Source organism: Mustela erminea, chromosome 5, assembly GCF_009829155.1.
Source record: "Mustela erminea isolate mMusErm1 chromosome 5, mMusErm1.Pri, whole genome shotgun sequence".
NCBI lineage: Eukaryota > Metazoa > Chordata > Mammalia > Carnivora > Mustelidae > Mustela > Mustela erminea.
In genome coordinates, this window is record NC_045618.1 from 48973804 (window position 1) to 48992999 (window position 19196).

A 19196-nucleotide genomic window follows, 5' to 3' on the forward strand; every position below is an offset into this window, starting at 1 on the left:
CAGGGCAGAAAACAGCCTAGAGCTGCTGCTTTGGTGGGATATGTGAACTGGGAAGATTCCAGCTAGAAGGGGAAGTTGGATGTGGTGGAGGTACCATGAGTAAAAACGTCCAGTATAAGAGAAGGAAAAATAAGAATTAAGGAATTCTGACAAAGGGCTGTATGCCATACCACATATAGAATATACTGTCTTTACATGTGGCAGAGGCACAGTAATTGAAACTGTGGAGCTGGTGCCTGAATAAGCAGTTAATGAAGTAGAAGTACAATTTAAAAATAACATGAAAGTGAAATTTCTAATTAGTAGCATGAATTAGATATTAAATTGTTCAGGAGTTCCTAATTAGCCATTAAAAAGTAAGATTCCTACCTTACAACTTACCAGAAAAATGTCAGAATGGCTTGAAGATTTAGAAATGAAAGTAAAACATCATCAGAGGGAAATATAGGTTGCATTTAAATAAATGCATTAAATTACATAAATAATACTTAAATAATATTGGTGTAAGGAAAGAATTTTCCCTAAGGAAAGAAAACATTATTTCACGGTGAAGTCTCAAAAAAAACCAAAAACGAAACAAAAACAAACCCTAAAACTTTCTTACGTTAAATGGCACTATAAGTAAACCAAGGGAAACTATTCAGTATCTGACCATAGTATGCATCTTTATATGTGAAAGGCTGTTGAAAATCATTTGTATGTGGATGTCCTACTCAGCCATCATATAGTGTTACCCTAGTCCCTACTTTTCCACTCTGCTGGATGATCATTTCATTCTTGTTCTTTCACAAACAACTGTTCTTCCACTCTCTTTGCTGATACATTTCCTTTTTACTTCTCTTTCACTGAGGAGATGGGACCCACCAGAAGTATAAGTTCCTACCATGATAAGTACCTTATACCCACCTACCTGCTTCTCTGCCCATATGTTATCAATTTTTTTTTTTTTTTTTTTTGGTCTGGGACCCTGGATGAAGTCTCTGGGCTCAGGCTAATCCTTAACACTTTATGCATCATCAACTCTTTGCCTCTTTACTAGATATTTCTATTAATATACAACTTCAGGCTAACTTTCCCATCTTAAACGGCTTTTCTCCTAATTTCCTTCTAGCTATACCCCCATTTTCTTTTCCTTCATCACAGAACCCCTTGCCAGGGGAGTCTCAATTTACTGTCTCCTATTTCTTTTCTCCCTTTCTTTCACGAACTGTTTCCAAGTAGGTTTGCACCTACCCCATGCGGAAGAAACTGCTCTTATCTAGGTCATCAATGACTGTAATGTCACTAAAAGCAGTGGTCGTTTCTCAGTTTTGAAGCATCAAGAGAAAAAATGAAAAGATGACTCACAGAGCAGAGCAGTGTGATTCACAACACAAAGAAAGCCAGTAAGGGTATGAAAAGTAGTCAGTCTACTTAGAGAGTAGCCAATGAAAGGCAAATTTAAGACAGTAAGATGTTTTTAAGACAATAAGATGTTTTAGCCCAATGTTGCCAAGGAAATCTAGAGCTCTCGTATACCACTTACTAAACTTTTCTTGAAGCAATTTGGCACCTTATACAAAAGCTTTAAGAATGTGTCTATCTTTTGACCTACCCATTCCTTTTCTAAGAGGATGTCCTAAGGAAATAAAGATCATACAGATATACACACACACATGCACACACACGCAGAGAGGGATTGATTGTGGAATGAAAAAATTAAAAATGATATAATTTTTAATTATAAGAGATTAGTTGTATTACGGCATATCTCCATAATAGAATATCATCATGTAGCTACTTAAAATGATGACAAAGATATGGTTATTGATGTGGAAAGATTTTATTGCACATTTTTAAGTAAAAAGTGTATTCATTGATCTTACACTCAGGGATACACACACACACACACACACACACACACACACGTATATATAGGAAAATGCCTGGAAGAGTATATATGATAGTATTTAGTTGCTGTAGACTTTTGGATTATTTTTCCTAACTTGGAATGGTTGTATTGTATTACCAATAACCAAAATCAATCAATCATTCGATCAGTCAGAAAATGAAAAGAAGTTTTTGCAGAAGAGAACTAACTTCTTAATTATAGTCTATTTCCCATTCTGTTTTTGCATTTAAACATGGATCATCAGACTTGGTTCATAGCTGGCTGGCTTGATTTGACCCCATCCTGTTTCTTATCCCACTGGATTTAAAATAGCCTGATGGCCTGCCAGCCGTGAGAGAATAGATAGGCCAGACAAAATATTTACCATACTTTTAGCTTTAAAGTTGCCCAGGAGTTTATAGGCTGATTTGATTAAGTCTGTAAGGAAACCGGCTACTAACTCAGCAAACAATCAAAACTATCAAAAAAAACTATAAGAAAAAAAAAAGACAAATAGGAGTTAAACTCCAGAGGAGAAAGATAATGAAAGGCACAGGCAAGCATACTGAAAATGAGTTTATTAGGAACTTGCAGTTAGGGTATGATAAAATGAAATCAGAGGGTTTTAAGGAGCTGAAGTCTTAACAGTATTGCATGTTACAGTTGTTCCTGTTTCTTAGTATTGGTAATTTTCGTTCGTGTGAGTTGAAAAATTCACATGTAATTAACTATTGTTTACTTAAAGAAACCTCCCATTTTAAAGATAACGTAGTTCGTCAAAGCACTCTTAGTTTTTTGATGATTTGGTGTATCTGCCTTTATTGGAGGAAATAAGTTTTCTGCAACCTTCTGTCTTAATGGTTGTTAGCAGCTCACTGGCTGAAAATATATCATTCCAGCTCTGTTTTAAAAAAATTATACAGTTGTCTAGGTTTTTGTTTGTTTGTTTGAAAAACTAGAGGTCTCATTAAAAATTTTAAAGCTAACATTTGTAGATAGGAACTTGAGTTTCACTTTCCCCGAGACAGCAAGAAATATTCTGTAACAGAAAGATGACTATTTTTAGCTTTTCTTTCTGCTGGTGAGGTGGAATAGTGAATATTTTTAGAGCAGTTGAAAGTACAGCCACTTAGTTTAGCTCAGTGTTTCTATCATCAGAATCTCAATAACCTTGTTTATTTTATGTATCTAGGATTTACCTTCTAGTGTTTTGAGTTATGTAAATTGCAACATGATTCCTCTTTCTCTTTTTAGTCTAGTTCATCTCTCAGTGGGACAGTATGTTAAAAAAAAAAAGGTGAAATTTTAAAAACTTAACTTTCTCTCTGCACATTTTGTGTTTTTTGAATTTATAGTTTTTCCTGGTTATTGTGGGCAGTGCTTTTCTTTCTTACAGATGAAATGTTAGTAGTTATAACTTACCAGGGTAAGGTTGTTGAAAATCTATGAGTACGGTAAGCCCTTAATATTCATAAGAGATATTCATAACCTTTGTAAGTATCCTTAATTGTGAATACCACTAGAACATTTCATCTTTTCTCTAAATTGGAGCATATAGTAAGTGAAAATCTGAGTGACTTCTGTTTTACATTCAGTGACTACAAGTGTATACAGCAATTCAGGTCATGTTGAGAGGCGGAGGTACTACCTGAAAGACACTAGCCTTTCATCTCCCAAACAGCCAGCAGTCAAACTCTGGTCTTAGCAGAATTTCAGAAGTTTCAAATTACTGTACATTTTAGAATTTTGGAGACCTTCAAGATTGGTTCCAGTGATTCAAAACAGTATAGTAAGTAATGCAAAACCCTGAGACATTAATATAATTTCCTGTTGCAGATATGAAAATAATTGAAGATCTCATATTTAAATGTTACAATCAGTAACTTAAACCATTCACACCTGAACCCATTGCACTCTGGCTTTTGCTCCTCCCATTCCACTGAAACACATCCAGTGGAGATCACCTATGACTTGCTGGTTGTTAAATCTAGTTTTCAACTCTCATCTTACCTGACCTCAGAGCATTTAACACTGTCCACATTTGCCTTGAAATTCTCTTCCCTTTTTATCAAGGACACCATTTCCCCCTGCTTTTCTTTCTGAATTTCTGGCATTTCTCCTTTTCTTTTTAAGATTTTATTTATGTATTTGAGAGAGAGAGAGCACAGCTGGGGGGAAAGGCAGAGGGAGAAGCAGACTCCTTACAGAGCAGGGTACCTGATGTGGGGCTCCGTCCTAGGACCCTGGGACCATGACTCAACTGAAGGCAGATGTGTTTAACCGACTGAACCACCCAGGTGCCATTGGCTATTTTTTCCTTGGTTTGAGCCTTTAATGTTGGTGGTTCCTCAGGTTTTCTTGTTCATCCCCCTCCTCCTCTGCCTTTCTTCTGCCTTTTGCTTTAGTCACTGTTTTTTAAAAACAGCTTTATTGAAATATCCTTGGCATATCATAAGCTGCACATATTTAAAATGTACAGTTTAATACATTTTTCCTATGAAATCACCATTATCAAAATAATGAACATATCCCTCACAAAGTTTCCCCATCCCATTAGTAATCCCTCCTTGTTACCCCTTCTGTTTTCACCCAGCCCCTAGATTGAATGTGCTTTCTGTCACATTGTGAATGTTACATCTATAGATTAATTTGCACTTCCTAAAATTTTATATAATGGAATCATGGTTTATATACTCAGGGAAAGGGTTCGATCTTCTTTTACTAAGAATTATAACTAAGACTTACTTGTGTTGTATCAGTAGTTTATTCCATTTTATTGCTCGGTAGTATTTGATTATATAGATGTAACACTAGTCATTCATCTGTTATAGACATTTGGGTTGTTTCCAGTTTTGGATTGTTGAAAACAGACCTGCTATGAAAATTGAGACCCAAACCTTTGTGTGTTTATATGCTTATATTTTTCTTGGGTAAAATGCTAAGGAATGGAATAAATGGGTATTATGATAGATGTAGGTTCAACTTTTTATGCAGCTGCCAAGCTATTTTTGAAAGTGTTCCCACCAGCAGTGTATAAACTTCCCAGTTACTCTTTGTCTATCAATACTTGGTGTTGTCATTTTTAAAATATTAGACATTAGGGGCAGCTGGGTGGCTCAGTGGATTAAAGCCTCTGCCTTTGGCTCAGGTCACGATCCTGGAGTCCTGGGATTGAGCCCTGCATCAGTCGGGCTCTCTGCTCATTAGGGAGCCTACTTCCCCCTCTCTCTCTGCCTACCTCTCTTGCCTACTTGTGATCTCTCTCTCCCTCTGTCAAATAAATAAATAAAATCTTTAAAAAAAAATTTAGACATTGTACAAGGTGTATATCTTAATGGTTTTAATTTGCATTTCCCAGGCTAAAGATGTTGAGCATCATTTCATGTGCCTATTGGCCTTTTGTATATATTCTTCAGAAAGGTAGCTGTTCAAATTCTTTGCCCATTTTAAAAATTGGGTTTTCTTTTTGTTGAGTTGTAGGAATTCTTCATATATTTGAGATATTAAACCCTATCAGTGTAGGGTCTGATGCTGGCAGTCTGTGTTTGCTAATATTTTTTGCTATTCTTTGTGTTGTCACTCTTTTTATGTCCTTTGATGTACATTTTTAATTTTAATGAAGTTTAATTTATCTTTTTTTTTTTTTTTTTTGCCTGTACTTTTAACATCCTATTTAAAGAAACCATTGCAAAATCCAAGGTCATGAATATTGTTTCCTTCTAAAATGTTTACTTTTTAGCTCTTAGATTTAGTCTTGGATCCACTTGGAGTTAATTTTTATCTATGATGTTGTAAGGTAGAGCTCTAACAGCATTCTTTTGCCTGTGGATAACCAATTTTCCTACCATCTGTGGAAGAGACTCTTCTTTTTCTTTCCCCATTTAATATTCTTAGCATGCTTGTCAAAAATCAGTTGACCATCGATGTGAGTGTTTGTTTCTGGGCTTTCAGTTGTATTTAATTACTCTGTGTCTTTCCTTGCAAATTTTTGTGGAGAACTGGTTGTTTTGAGTATCTTAGTACGCTAACTCTGGAAATTACATTCTCACTCTCTTTAGTGATTGCTTTTGTTACTTGTCAAGGGATGCAGCTGTCTATTTTGTATAGTGATTTTTCTATACTGTTCCCCCCACCCCCTGCAAAGTCTGTATTCCTTGTTGTGTATGGTTTGTGAATTGTCTGTTCCATTGTGTCTTCAGTCAGCCTTTGATCTGACAGAGATTTTTCCAGATGTCTGGATGTAAAAACCCAAAGTTTGTATATCTCTTTAAGTCTTCTGCTAGATGCTGGCAGGGAAGCTGCTGAAGCTAGAGCAGGTCTTGAAACAAAGGGCAACTTGCTGCTCTGTTCCCTTAGGGAACTGCCAGACCACACAAAATGTACAACCCCAAATTTTTGGAAGATCTGGTTCTTACTGTCCATATTAGCCCTACCAGCCTCTCTAGGAACACAGCCCACATTTCCCACAGCCACAGTGGGGCTCAGAAATGGTGTGGATAGTTGCTGGATCACTGACATAGCTTTTTAAACAAATTTTAGCAGTCTTGTCTGTCAAACAAACTCCCATAGTTGCTGTAAGTGGTCTGATCAGGTTTTAGAGTTCTGAAATCACTAATTCTGATAGACTTTGCCCCAACTCAGTGGCTATTTTAGAGGAAGGACTAATCTTGGAGCTTCCTCTGTGATGTTATTTATGACCTATTTCAAATTAATGTTTGCATATGGTGTACTATGTGATTTGAAGCTCTTATTTTTCCTTCCACATACATGGACATGCAGTTGTTCCAGCATCATTCATCGAAAAGAGTATTAATTTTCAACTAAATTGCCTTTGTACCTTTGTCAGAAATTAGTTCTCATGTATATGTGGGTATATTTTAAGACTGTTCTGCTGCATAGGTTATTTTTATACTCTCTTGACACCATTATCATACTGTCTTAATTACTGTACTTTTATAATATCTTAAAATCAGCTAGTGTTAGCCCTTCAGTTTTGTCTTCTTTTTTGGAGTGGTTTGGTGTTTCTAGGTCCTTTGCATTTCCAAGTGAGTTTTAGAAGCACCTTGTCAATTACTGTCCCCTCCTTTTCAAAACACCTAGCTAGGATTTTAATTGGATTACATTGAATCTACTTATCGGTTTGGAAACAACTGATACCTTTTGATCCATGAACACTGTATATCTCTTCATTTATTTGAGTACTTAATTTCTCTAAGTAGTGTTTGGCATTTTTAAAGGTCTTATACCTCCTGTGATATTTGTTCCTAAGTATTTCATTCTGAGGGGATGCTATTGTAAATGTGTTTTTAAAATGTCAATTCCTACTTGTTTGCTCCTAGTATATACAATACAACAAATTTTTGTATACATCTTTACCCACTAAATTCACTTATTCACTTATTCTAAATAGCTTTTTATAGATTTTCTACATAAGTCATCATACTGTCTGTGATGGGCAGTTTCACTTATTTTCCAGTCTTGATGGTTTCCTTTTTCTTGCCTTGTTACCTGGGCAAGAATCTCTGGTACATTGTTGAATAGAAATGATGAGAGTGGTTATCATTACCTTGTTTCTGATTTTTTGGGAATAGTATTTAGTCTTTCACTTTTAAGTATAATGTTGGCTATAAGTTTCCCATAAGAATTCTTTCTTGGGTTGAGGAAGTTTATATCTCTGCCAGCTTTGCCAAGAGTTTTTTTTTTAATCCAGAATGGATGTTGAATTTTTGTCAGAGGCATTTTCTACATCTACTAAAATGACATTATGGCTTTTTTTTTTTTTTTAAGTTAATCTGGTGACTTGAATGTTGGATATTGGGTTCCTGCATTCCTGGGAGAAATCTTACTTTGTTATAATGTACTATACTTTTAAATATATGGTTAGATTTGATTTGCTAAAGTTATACTAAGAATTTTTGTGTTAATGCTTATATGAAGTAATGGTCATTAATTTTTTTATAATATCTTTGTCTTGTACTGGAGTAATACCTCATAGAATGAGTTGAGATATATTCTCTTCTTTTTAATTTTTTGGAGGGAGACTTTGTTTAGAACTTGCATTACTTCTTTTTTAAATGTTTGATAGAATTATTCAGTTTTTTGAAGCAATTTGTGTAGAACTGTTTTTTTCTTTTTTCTTCAATATTTGGTAGATTTCCCTGAGAAGACATATATGGGCCTAGACTTTTCTTTGAGGAAAAATATTTAACCACAAATTTAGTTTCTTTACTAGTTATAGGACTAATCATGTTATCTGTTTCTTGAGTGCACTCTGTTTGTTTCTGATTTTCAAGAAATTTGTCTGGTTTTTCTGAGTTGTCAGAATTTTTGGTATAAAAGTGTTTGTAATAGTTCCTTGTATGTTTTTAATATATGTAGGATCAGTAGTGATGTTGCCTTTTACTCCTGATATTGGTCATTTGTGTCCTCTCTTTCTTTTTAATTTGGCTAGAGGCATATCAGTTTTATTGATCTTTATAATGAAGCCACCTTTGGTGTTACTGATTTCTCTCTCTCTCTCTCTCTCTCTCTCTCTCTCTTTGGTGGCAGAATGTTTTATTATGAGCATTCTCCTTATTTATTGGTATTTGGCATAAGAATAATCTTAATGGGGGGGTGCCTGGATGGCTCAGTGGGTTAAAGCCTCTGCCTTCAGCTCAGGTCATGATCTCAGGGTCCTGGGATCAAGCCCTGCATCTGGCTCTCTGCTCAGCTTCCCCCCCTCTTTCTCTGCCTGCCTGTCTGCCTACTTGTGATCTCTCTGTCAAATAAATAAATAAAACCTTTAAAAAAGAATAATCTTAATGGGAACTGTGTAACTATGTGATGAAAATGACAAAACCTTAAAGATATGAATAAATGGAGGCTCCTGGGTGGCTCACTTGTTAAGCATCTGCCTTTGGTTCAGGTCATGATCCCAGGGTCCTACGATCGAGCCCTGCATCAGGCTGCCTGCTCAGTGGGAATCCTGCTTCTCCCTCTGCCACTCCCCATGCTTGTGTTCCCTCTCTTGCTGTGTCTCTCTCTGTCAAATAATAAAATCTTTAAAAAAAAAAAAAGGGGGGATATGAGTAAATGGACACAGGGTACTACTCCAGTATGGCAAGATTAAAGATATAAAGATATAAAGAGGTAAGCTGTCAAAATAATCTGAAGGTTTATTATAATTCTACTCAAAATACCATTAGGTTTTAAAAAATCATAGCAAAACTATTCAGAAGTTCATATAGGTGAATAAATATTTTAAGTTGATGTTAAAGTTCTTAAAAAACAATGGGTGGAGAGAAACCCAATTATAAGATATTAAAGCATAATGAATCTGTAACAGTTAAGAACTAGAGTGCCAGCACCAGGATAAGAAAGACCAATGGGAAGATAGCCCAGAAATGGAATATGTTGGATATAAGGATTTAATATATGAGAAAGGAAACACACATCCATAGGGAAGGGAAGGATTATTTAACATATGGTGCTAGTATAATGGTAAGCAATTTGGAGTAACAGCAATTTAGATTTTTTAAAATATCACATACTAAAATAAGTTCCAGAGGGATTAATAATTACATAGAAACAACAAGTCAAAAACCTGAAATTATATATTGATTGAACCTAAGAAGGGAACAATTAGAATTTGTAAAGGAGGGGCGCCGGGTGGCTCAGTGGGTTAAAACCTCTGCCTTCGGCTCAGGTCATGATCCCAGGATCCTGGGATCGAGCCCCGCATCGGGCTCTCTGCTCATCAGGGAGTCTGTTTCCTCCTCTCTCTCTGCCTGCTTCCCTGCCTACTTGTGATCTCTGTCTGTCAAATAGAGAAATAAAATCTTAAAAAAAAAAAAAAAGAATTTATAAAGGACATGGTTGACAGATGAGATTACATTAAAGTTTAACTTGTTCAAAAATGTAGCCAAATGAAAAAAATATAGTAGACTGGGGGAAATATTTGCAGCAAATTTCCATAGGTTAATGTTCTTATATGTGAAAGAAATCCCTATGCAAATATAAAAATGGGTGCAGGACAAGATTGGACAATTAACTAAATAGGAAACCAAACAAAAATAAACAGGGAAAAACTCTTTAACGCAAGTTAAACTACTAAGGAGTTAACCGTGATCCACCCATTAAATTAGCACAACTCCCATGCAGGCCAGAGTAGGGTGCAATTAGTAGATGCATAAATTACTGGTGGTATTATATATAATGTTATAATCATTTGAAAATCACTTCCGCAGTGTGTCAAGATTCATATAAGTCTTCATACTTTTTGACCCAGAAATGCCACATCTGGGAATTGATCCAAAGAAAGTAATAACTACCCCCTTTCAAAAAACAAACATGAGCCCAAAGATGTTCACAGAGTTGTTTCAAATAATGTAAAATTAGAAACAACCTAAATAGCTAATCAGGGGAGTAATTAAGATTTTCATTATATCCCGTAGACAGAATACAATCCCATAATTAAAATATGGTAATAGAGATTATAATTGAAAAATGTAATAAGGGTGATGTTTTTAAAAGTGAACTTTCAAATTGTTCATACAATTTGATATAAAAATGACTAAAAGGAAATAATGTTAAATGGTAAATAGTTATGATAAAGGGATAATGGGTCATTCTTTTCCTGTTTTCTGTGATCCAGTATAATGCTAAACTGCATGAAGAGAAGTATACCACCCAGATTAGGGGAGCTAATGAACCTGTATTGGTTGTGGCTGTGCTTTATGTTCTTTCCACTCTAGAATCAGGGTGGACTGGAACTAAAGGTGGTGAAACGAAAGGAGAACTCATGAAGACCTGCCTAGAAGTGGTATACTTCCATTCATATTTCACTGGCCAAGGCTAATGTCAGTGGCACTGGAATAATCTTATTTAGAATAAGCATATATACTATGACAGAGTGTGTCCAGTTCTTGCTGTTGCTTTCAGGTTGCGACAGCCCGAAGTATGTCTGAGAGTTAGGATGGTGAGTAATTCTGCACTGTCCCCTGAAATACAGTGAGAAGGGTTGAGAAAGAAGGGCTCATTAATGCTGTCTAAAATACTTGAAGAATGGCTGTCCCTGGATGTGGTGTATGACACTGATGGGTAGAAATTACTGCATTATGTATTTTGACTCAGTATAAGGGCATAAGGAGGAAAGGAGATAGAAAAGGAAATTGTTGGTTGTTTTAAATACTTACCTCATTTATATTCTTCAGAATAACTATGAAGTTGTGCTTATGTGTAAATGAATATTGGAGGAGGAAACAGTCACAGAGTGGATAAGTACCTATGGTCATATGGCAAGTAAATGGCAAAGCCATTTTGGAATCTAGGTTACGTGACCTCATCTCTTTCCACTAAATTTTGCTACTCTCTGTAGGGTTGCATGCTTTCTTATAATTTAACTGTTAATATCAGCCATCTTCTGCCTGACAAGGTAATGGCCACTTTCCTCCCACCTCTCAGTGGGTTCAGACAAAGTTTGAGGAAAGGTTGAAAGGAAGGTTGAACTCTAGATTGGTGGTCTGCAAACTTACATGATCTAATGCACTTCTCAGTAAAGTAAGTTAGCGCAAGTGTGTGTGTGTGGGGGGGGGGGAGATATCTATTAAGCTATTATACTAATATTCTATATGTTATAAATTAAAAAAGGTTAAAAAGTTAAGATTTTACATAAAATTTTAGATATTTTTATAAACTAGATCAGAGATTTCATGTACAATCTTAACTTTTGAAACTTAAATTTACAGGTAGGTAGGTCCTTTTTCTTGTATCCCAGTGCATTATCTTGTATACCTTCTGAGATGCATACCCCTAACATTAGAAGTCACTGTTGTGGATGATACGCTGGACTCCTTTTTCAGTATGAGGATTCTGTGATTCTTTTTGGCCTGAGTTTTTCTGAAGGGGATAATAATAGCTTAATTGCCCTTAGAAAAGTTTTTAAGATAGTCTGTTACTGAGACAAAACTCTAAGTTTGTCACTGGCATTCATTCATTCATTCAAATTAAGCCTGAAAACCACATAGATGAAAAGTGCCTTTCCAGATAAATTGTAATAACTTCATGAGCATTACAGTCTAAAAGAGTTTGTAAGTAGGGGTTATTACGAAATAAACCTCATTTCTGTGTGTGGCACAAGCAACTGTCTCTTTATTTTAGTCATGTCTTTTTTATCTAAATCTGCATGTGTGTGTCTAAAACTTACTGTACTCACACATTCTAAAATGAATCTGAAGTTTTGCCTAAAGAGAAATATGAATTTTTATACTTGGGAAATTATTTTAGCACTGCATTAGAGTGGAGCCAGAAATCCAAATTAGACCAAGCCTACTGGATTAAAACCTTCATAGAGAGATATCCTTTAAGAAGGGAAGGAGTTACTTGCATTGTTTGAATGAGGAAACTGCTTTTCTGCATTCTTCTAGTCCTTGGTTATCAGCCATTTGCCAGGTTGGTACCTCACAATTAAGATAACTTTCTGGTTAGTAACTCTTTCTTGGGGATAGATTCTTTAAGAAAAAGCCTTCCCAGTTCACAGAAAGCAGAAATGCAAATCTGGCCTTTAAAAGATGCTTCTATATTGAGATGAAATTGTAGATCAGCAGTGATCTTTTCCATTTTTTTTCTCATCCTGATACATTTTGTAGATTTTTTAGTATGACATACTGCAATTTGGTGGTAATTGTAGGGGAAGTGTTGCTTACAAGTCAGTTCAAATCCCGTTTAAACAAGAGATGGCCAAATTCAGCTACTTTTTCTGCATGGCTTTAAGTAGCCCACAGGCCAGGATTTCCTTGATAGTAACTTTTAGTGATCCTTTTGTTCTAGAAAATTACCCTGAAAAGTATAGTTTAAATAGTTTGGTATTTTTAAATTGTCATATTCTTTAATTCATTCAGCAATCATTCATTGCTTCTTTGTGCTAAGCACTGAGGAGACATTAACGCTGATTTTTAAAGTAGGTATGTAACTGGTATAAGCCAATAGAATTATTTTTGCTCACAGCAGCATGCTACAGGAATCCCTGTTCGTACACAGACCTGCCCTTTTTGCCTGCTCTCTTGTTCTCTCTCCCTGCTCCCCTTCCCCTTGCTCCCTTCTTCTCTTCATTCCCTTCCTTCCCCTCTTTTTGTAGCTCTTACCTTCTTTGAGGTAGTGACCACAGGCAAATTCTGAAGTCAGATCATCTAAGTTTAGGAGAAACTAGCTATGGTATTTACTGTATAACACTTGCATGATACAGTTAGGCAGGAGCTGGTAAAATTCATATTTTGCCTTAAAGACCAAATGTTACCTCACCTGTGCAGATCTCCAGATGTGTATATTTGTTACTTAGCTCAGAAATCACGTGTCTTTAAATGGGTTTATATTTTTCTATTTTAGATAAAATTAATACAAGCATGTTTTTATGCACGTGTGCTCTTCTATATGCACACATTTATATGATTAGATAATTTTCAATTAGTATTTCTTTGATTAAGTATTTTCTGAATTTAAATCCTGATGGCTTTTGGAATTAGCCATTTTGGTGCCTATTTCTGTTACATTACAACTGGCACATTTCTTACTTTTCAGTGCTTTAATTGCCTTGTTATCTAACTCTAGAATACATTCCAGTTAATTAAAGTCATGTGAATAATTGGGCTTGTTTTTTTTTTCTGGCTGTTGTGTTCTCTATTGATGAATTTGAAGGTAATTAAAAGTATAATTCTTTTCTTCTTTAGCATCAGACAACAGTCAGCGCTTTCGAGAAACCTGTTTTGCATTTGCATTGACACCACAACAAGTGCAGCAGATCAGTAGTTCAATGTAAGTTTTCTTCAAGTGTATCTTGCAATTTGGCCTTTGAAACCAATAATATCTATAATAAGTGATTTTTAAAAACAGTGTATTGGGTGAGTATTAGTGTCATGCAAATAATTAGTATTGAAAATGCTGTTACAGTGTTAATCTGAAGAACAGTTATATCTCTGATAATGTGAAGAACTTTTGGAGTAACAGTATCTTTGAATTAGCTTTCAAGTACATATTTTAAAAATAATTACGGTTCTTACCCTGTCTTTTCTAGGGATATTTCTGGGACCAAATGTGACTTCACAGTGCAGGTCCAGTTAAGGTATGGTATTGCTTACAGTATATATCCAGTGTTTAAAAGTTAATATTCCTTAAAGATCTTAAAAATTATGTAATTTTCAATAAGTATATTGAAAGTATTAGCTTTAGATGTTTGGGTGAGGGAAGATCTTCTCATATTTTTATCCAGTCTAGATTTTAATGTAGCAAGTCATGTACCATATATCTAACCTCCATTTTGGTTGCCATTAGTTGGTTGGGAAGCTCCAGCTAGAGATATCTTTAAAAGATATGATGGTGTGAACTCTTTAGAACTACTCTGTTTATGAAAGTGCAAAGAAAGGCCTTTTCCGTATTGATGACAAACTACTCAAATGAGGAACTAGTACTTATGTTAAGTGTACAGTGTCTTATAGACTAACAAAACCAAAAACAGTCTAATTTGCTTTGTCCTATATTTTAAATCATTAATTTAAAAACACTCTTCTAGATTTCATGAGGCATCTCTTGATAGTTTTGCAAAGACGAATGGAAAATTTTCCAGCATGGATTCACCGTTTCCCCTTACTCAGTTTCTTTCCTTAGTTCATTTTTTCTAAGGATATCTGAGAACTCTTTTTTGTTAATGTGTCTCTCTGTCTTATATAAACCATTTTATGCTACTCTTTTTACTCTTGGACTATATCCCTGCTCCGCACTAGTCTTGTTGCAGTAGGGATAGAAGAGGAAGTTACAAGACCATTGTTTTCCTCCATAAGCTAAAGTAGGAAGGATAAGTCAAACAGATAGCCACAGTCTCCGTAATTGGATCTGAAGTTGTATGTACAAATTATAATACATTAGGAGGTCAGAAAAGGGAGTAAAGCACCTGCTCATTGCTTCAGGGAATGATGTGAAAAACTCTGATCTTAAAAATAGAGTGATGAAAACAGTGAGAAAGCAGTGGAGAGGTTGAAGTCTTGATCTTACTATTCTTCAAAAATTCTATTTATTTATTTATTTATTTATTTTTAAAGATTTATTTATTTATTTGAGAGAGACAGAGAGAGCATGAGCAGGTGGGAGAAACAGAAGGCGTGGGAGAAGCAGACTCCCGCTGAGCAGGGAGCCTGATGCAGGGCTCCATTCTAGGACCCTGAGATCATGATTTGAGCTGAAGGCAAACTCTTAACCAGCTGAGCCATCCAGGCGCCCCTGAAGTCTTGATTTTAGAGGGCACTGACAAAGATGTTCCTGTATAAAAGGTATGTTATCCTCTGTCAGGGGCAGAACATGATAATGACTGAATAAATTAAAGGATTAAAAAGTATGATGCCTTCATAATAATATATTTTTGTAATTTTGCTTACTTCTGCATCCTCAGTTTTATTTTGTTCATACTGATATGTGACATTATCGTTTGGAGACATTGTTTTTCAAACTGTTGCTTGGAGCCACCCTTAGGGGTCTTGCCAGGTCTTCTCATTCCCTCCCCACCCTCATTCCCTACCCACTCCCCCCAACCAGAGTAGTACTGCTTTGATCTATTTTGCATGTTTGACTTCTGGGTTAGTTTTCACTTGAAGAAAGAGTTCCAAGACTAAAATAGAGTTTGAAAACCATAGTCTAGAACAAAAGATCTAGTTCTTGTCCTCAAAATTTTATATTAATATACATGCATTCTGTAACGCAGCAACAGGTATGGTTCAGATTCCAAAGGAATGTTTTTAAGCTGTAGATCAGCTCTCTGTTTCAGAGGTTCTGAGACTTCTGAATATTGGTGGTTAAAAATGGTTTAGCCATTTTCAATTCAAATTTATTTCCATAACTTGATGAAAAAAAAGCCCTTATGTTATATTTTGTAATTGTTAGATGGTTGTGTTTTGATAAAATGGTTATTTTTCATCTTAACCCCCTTATCCTTGTTAACTAGGTATACAATCCCCGTGTATTGTTTAAGTTGGGAATGTATACTTATTATCCTAATTATAAATTGTATCTAAAGCATGACAATAATTTGGTCAGGATTAGGGTCAGTGTTTTCTCTGTTGGGTTCCAAGTCTGTTCTCATTTATGTACTTGTTTTCTTTTCCCACCACCATGAACTCCTTTACAGCAACTTTCTGTTATTCTTCCTCTTTTCCCTTTGGTTTGTTAAAGTGGCTTAGATTTTCACCTTTTACTTAAATGAATAGGAGTCAACTTGTCTTATAAATAATTCTTTTTCTGTAGCTTCAGGCAGCCAGAGTCCATGTTTTAAATTTATCATTGCATTGGACTAATTTATTAAAGAACTCTGTGGCATCCTTGTACTGTTGCAGTATAAAGGATTGTCCTGTGGTAGATTTTGCTGGGGTTAGAGATGATCCTGGGAGCTTTGACATCTTTATATTTTCATCTATTTACTGTGTGTATTTCAAGAAAACCTTTGTAGATCACTAATTCTTAACTCTTTTATGGGTCTCTTACCCTTTGAGAATCTGATGGAAGCTACAGATTGTTTCCCCATACAGATGAATGTATATATGTACACAGAAAATTGTCCAATTTGTGGATCCTTTCATACCCAGATTCTGTAGCTGGCAGGTCAAGACCCTACACCATAGATGCTGAGAGAAGATGTTTGTGTGTAATGAATATTTCACAGAATTCCAATAGGGTTCTTCTTTACATAAAGATGCTGTGAATATTCTATAAAGGTGGAATGAGCCAGGATACCTGGATGGCTTAGGTTGGTTAAGCATCTGCCTTCAGCTCAGGTCATGATCTCAGGGTCCTGGGAACAGGTTCCTCATGGGTCTACTTGCTCAGCAGGAGAGCCTGCTTCTCCCTCTGCCTGGCATTCCCCCTGCTTCTCTTATCTCTCTCTTTCTCCCTCTTTCATAAATAAATAAGATCTTAAAAAAGTGGGTTGAGCCTTAACTGTATACTGGGAATGAGGAGGTTGTTAATATGTCTTAAATAGCACATTAATGATTTATTTCTTTATCTATGTAAGCATGAGCAGAGTGAGAATTTACAAATTACGTAGCCATCCATAGTCTTCCTGAAAGATTATGCATTTAATTTAGAAACAAATGGTTTCATGAGTTTCTAAAATAGTGTTTTAAATGTATGTGGATATAATACAAATAATGTTATTTTTCCAGACCTTCAGTTCTCAGGGAATAATACCTTGGCTTAGTGGATAGAATTTGGTTTGGGGGATGGACTTAACAGCATTTCAGTATATTCTGCTAAGAACCAAAAAATGACTTTTATAAGCAGATAAGTTTGGGAGCTACTGTGTATTACATCTCCCTCTTATAAAGTTACAGTGCATGTTACCCTAGCTCTGGGAAGTTCTATATTAAGGTAATTGAATTTTTTGAATCAGAATGTCTTAAATTTATTCCACCGCAGAGCCTTTTTTTTCTTCCCTAAAATGTGCTTAAGCAAATGATTGGCAATATTACAAAGACAACTGTAGGTTGATAGTCATGATTATTGAAACTTTCTATTGATAGAATTATTTATTTCAATTTGTTTAAATATGCTTATTCATCATGTGGAATATCTAGCTCTAGTAGTTTTTGTTGTTGTTAAGATTAGCAACCTTTTATTGATTGATTGATTAATTGATTAGCAACCTTCTAGATTAGCTATTGAATAAAAATATTGAGTTCATCCTTAATAAAGGAAGTTAAACTTGTTCTTTATTGTTTAGGTTTTGTTTATCAGAAACCAGTTGTCCACAAGAAGATCACTTCCCACCCAATCTTTGTGTGAAAGTGAATACAAAACCTTGCAGCCTTCCGGTAAGTTCTAAAAGCTGTGTTTTAAATGCATTGCCAACATAGTTATCAAATAAGTAATGACAGCTGTTGTCAATCATAGTTTTTCATTAAGAAAACATCTTCATTTTGAACGTACATTCAGGGAACTGTGTAAAACACTTGTAACAGCTATGTATAATTAACAGCTGTAACGTTCGCTATGGAGACAAAGTCTGAGACTTGGAGCTGAGTGTGGTAGTTCTAGTTTTATACTGGATTTTGAGAGATAAGAAAAACCTCAGAGGTACTCATGTGAATCCGGAAGCCTGTGGTAGAATAGGGGAAGAATGCTGTGTCTTAGAGAATCAGAGTGCAGACTGTTATTGGTCACCTTTAAAATGTTCCTTATATACTTGCCCAAGAAGCTCTTTATGAATTCATCCTGATTCTTAAGTTGAAGAGATCTGTAACTTTTATTTGCCAGTATTATTCGTAGGCTTACTATAATGAGACTGTAGGGGTGTTCAGAGAAATAATCCTGTAAATGTTGGCTTCTCTAATTTTTAATGAAAATATTCATATTCTAGTATATAGTTTGTGGGGGTTTTTTGTTTGTTTTAGTAATGGAAGTTGAAATGATTATGGAAATAATAAGTGGAAATAAATGATATTTCATGCTTAGGGTTATCTTCCACCTACAAAAAATGGTGTGGAACCAAAGCGACCCAGCCGACCAATCAATATCACCTCACTTGTCCGATTGTCCACAACAGTACCAAACACCATTGTTGTTTCTTGGACTGCAGAAATTGGAAGAGTAAGTAAATTTTATTTCTATTAGATGTTAGTATCATAAGGAAGGGTTAATCTCCATGGCTACCTGAGCTTATATGTAAATGATATTGTAAAACAAGTTGCAAAAGGATTTATTTCTGTCTCACAATGAATTTTCAACATGTTCCCATTTTTAAAAATGGGATCATGTGGTATTCATTGTTTTATAACCTGATCCTTTCACTCAGCAGTTTATCATGAACATCTTTTTATGGTATTACGTGTTCATCTGCATGATTTCTAACGGCTGGGTCATATTCCGGTATGAATATGCCATAGTTTAGTCAGTTCCCTGTTGAGCAGTTCGCTGATTTATTGATTGATTGATTCATTGCTGTTTCAGAGACCATCCTAATAGCTATAGCTTTGCATACATACATCATAATTTCCTTAAATTCCCAGAAGTGAAATTCCTGAGTCAAAGGGCATGCAGAATTTAAAGAAATGTACACATTTATTCTCTGACTTTCAGTGTTTGTGTGCCCGTTGACCCATACCCTCTCAATACTTTCATCTTCTTTAAAATCTTTACCAAGTTTGGTAGGTAAATTAAGGCACCATGTTGCTTTGATTAGTGCTTCTTTTATTACTGAGATTGTGAGCATATTTTGTCTGTTGTGATTTACGTTTTAGAAGTATATCCATAATTTATTTCTTTATTGCTGTTTTTTATATTCTTATTTATGAATTCTTTTTATATTATG

General features: G+C 35.3%; 1 protein-coding gene across 3 annotated transcripts in view; it reads left to right on the forward strand.

Annotated features, from left to right (window-relative positions):
* PIAS1 (protein inhibitor of activated STAT 1) overlaps positions 1-19196 on the forward strand; it is a 119968-nt gene that overhangs the window by 63571 nt on the left and 37201 nt on the right. For all 3 annotated transcript variants that reach the window (XM_032343003.1, XM_032343005.1, XM_032343004.1), the window contains exons 3-6: positions 13576-13660; positions 13920-13967; positions 17610-17700; positions 18341-18475. In XM_032343003.1, the coding sequence (XP_032198894.1) occupies positions 13576-13660; positions 13920-13967; positions 17610-17700; positions 18341-18475 (359 nt within the window). The remainder of the gene's footprint in view (positions 1-13575; positions 13661-13919; positions 13968-17609; positions 17701-18340; positions 18476-19196) is intronic.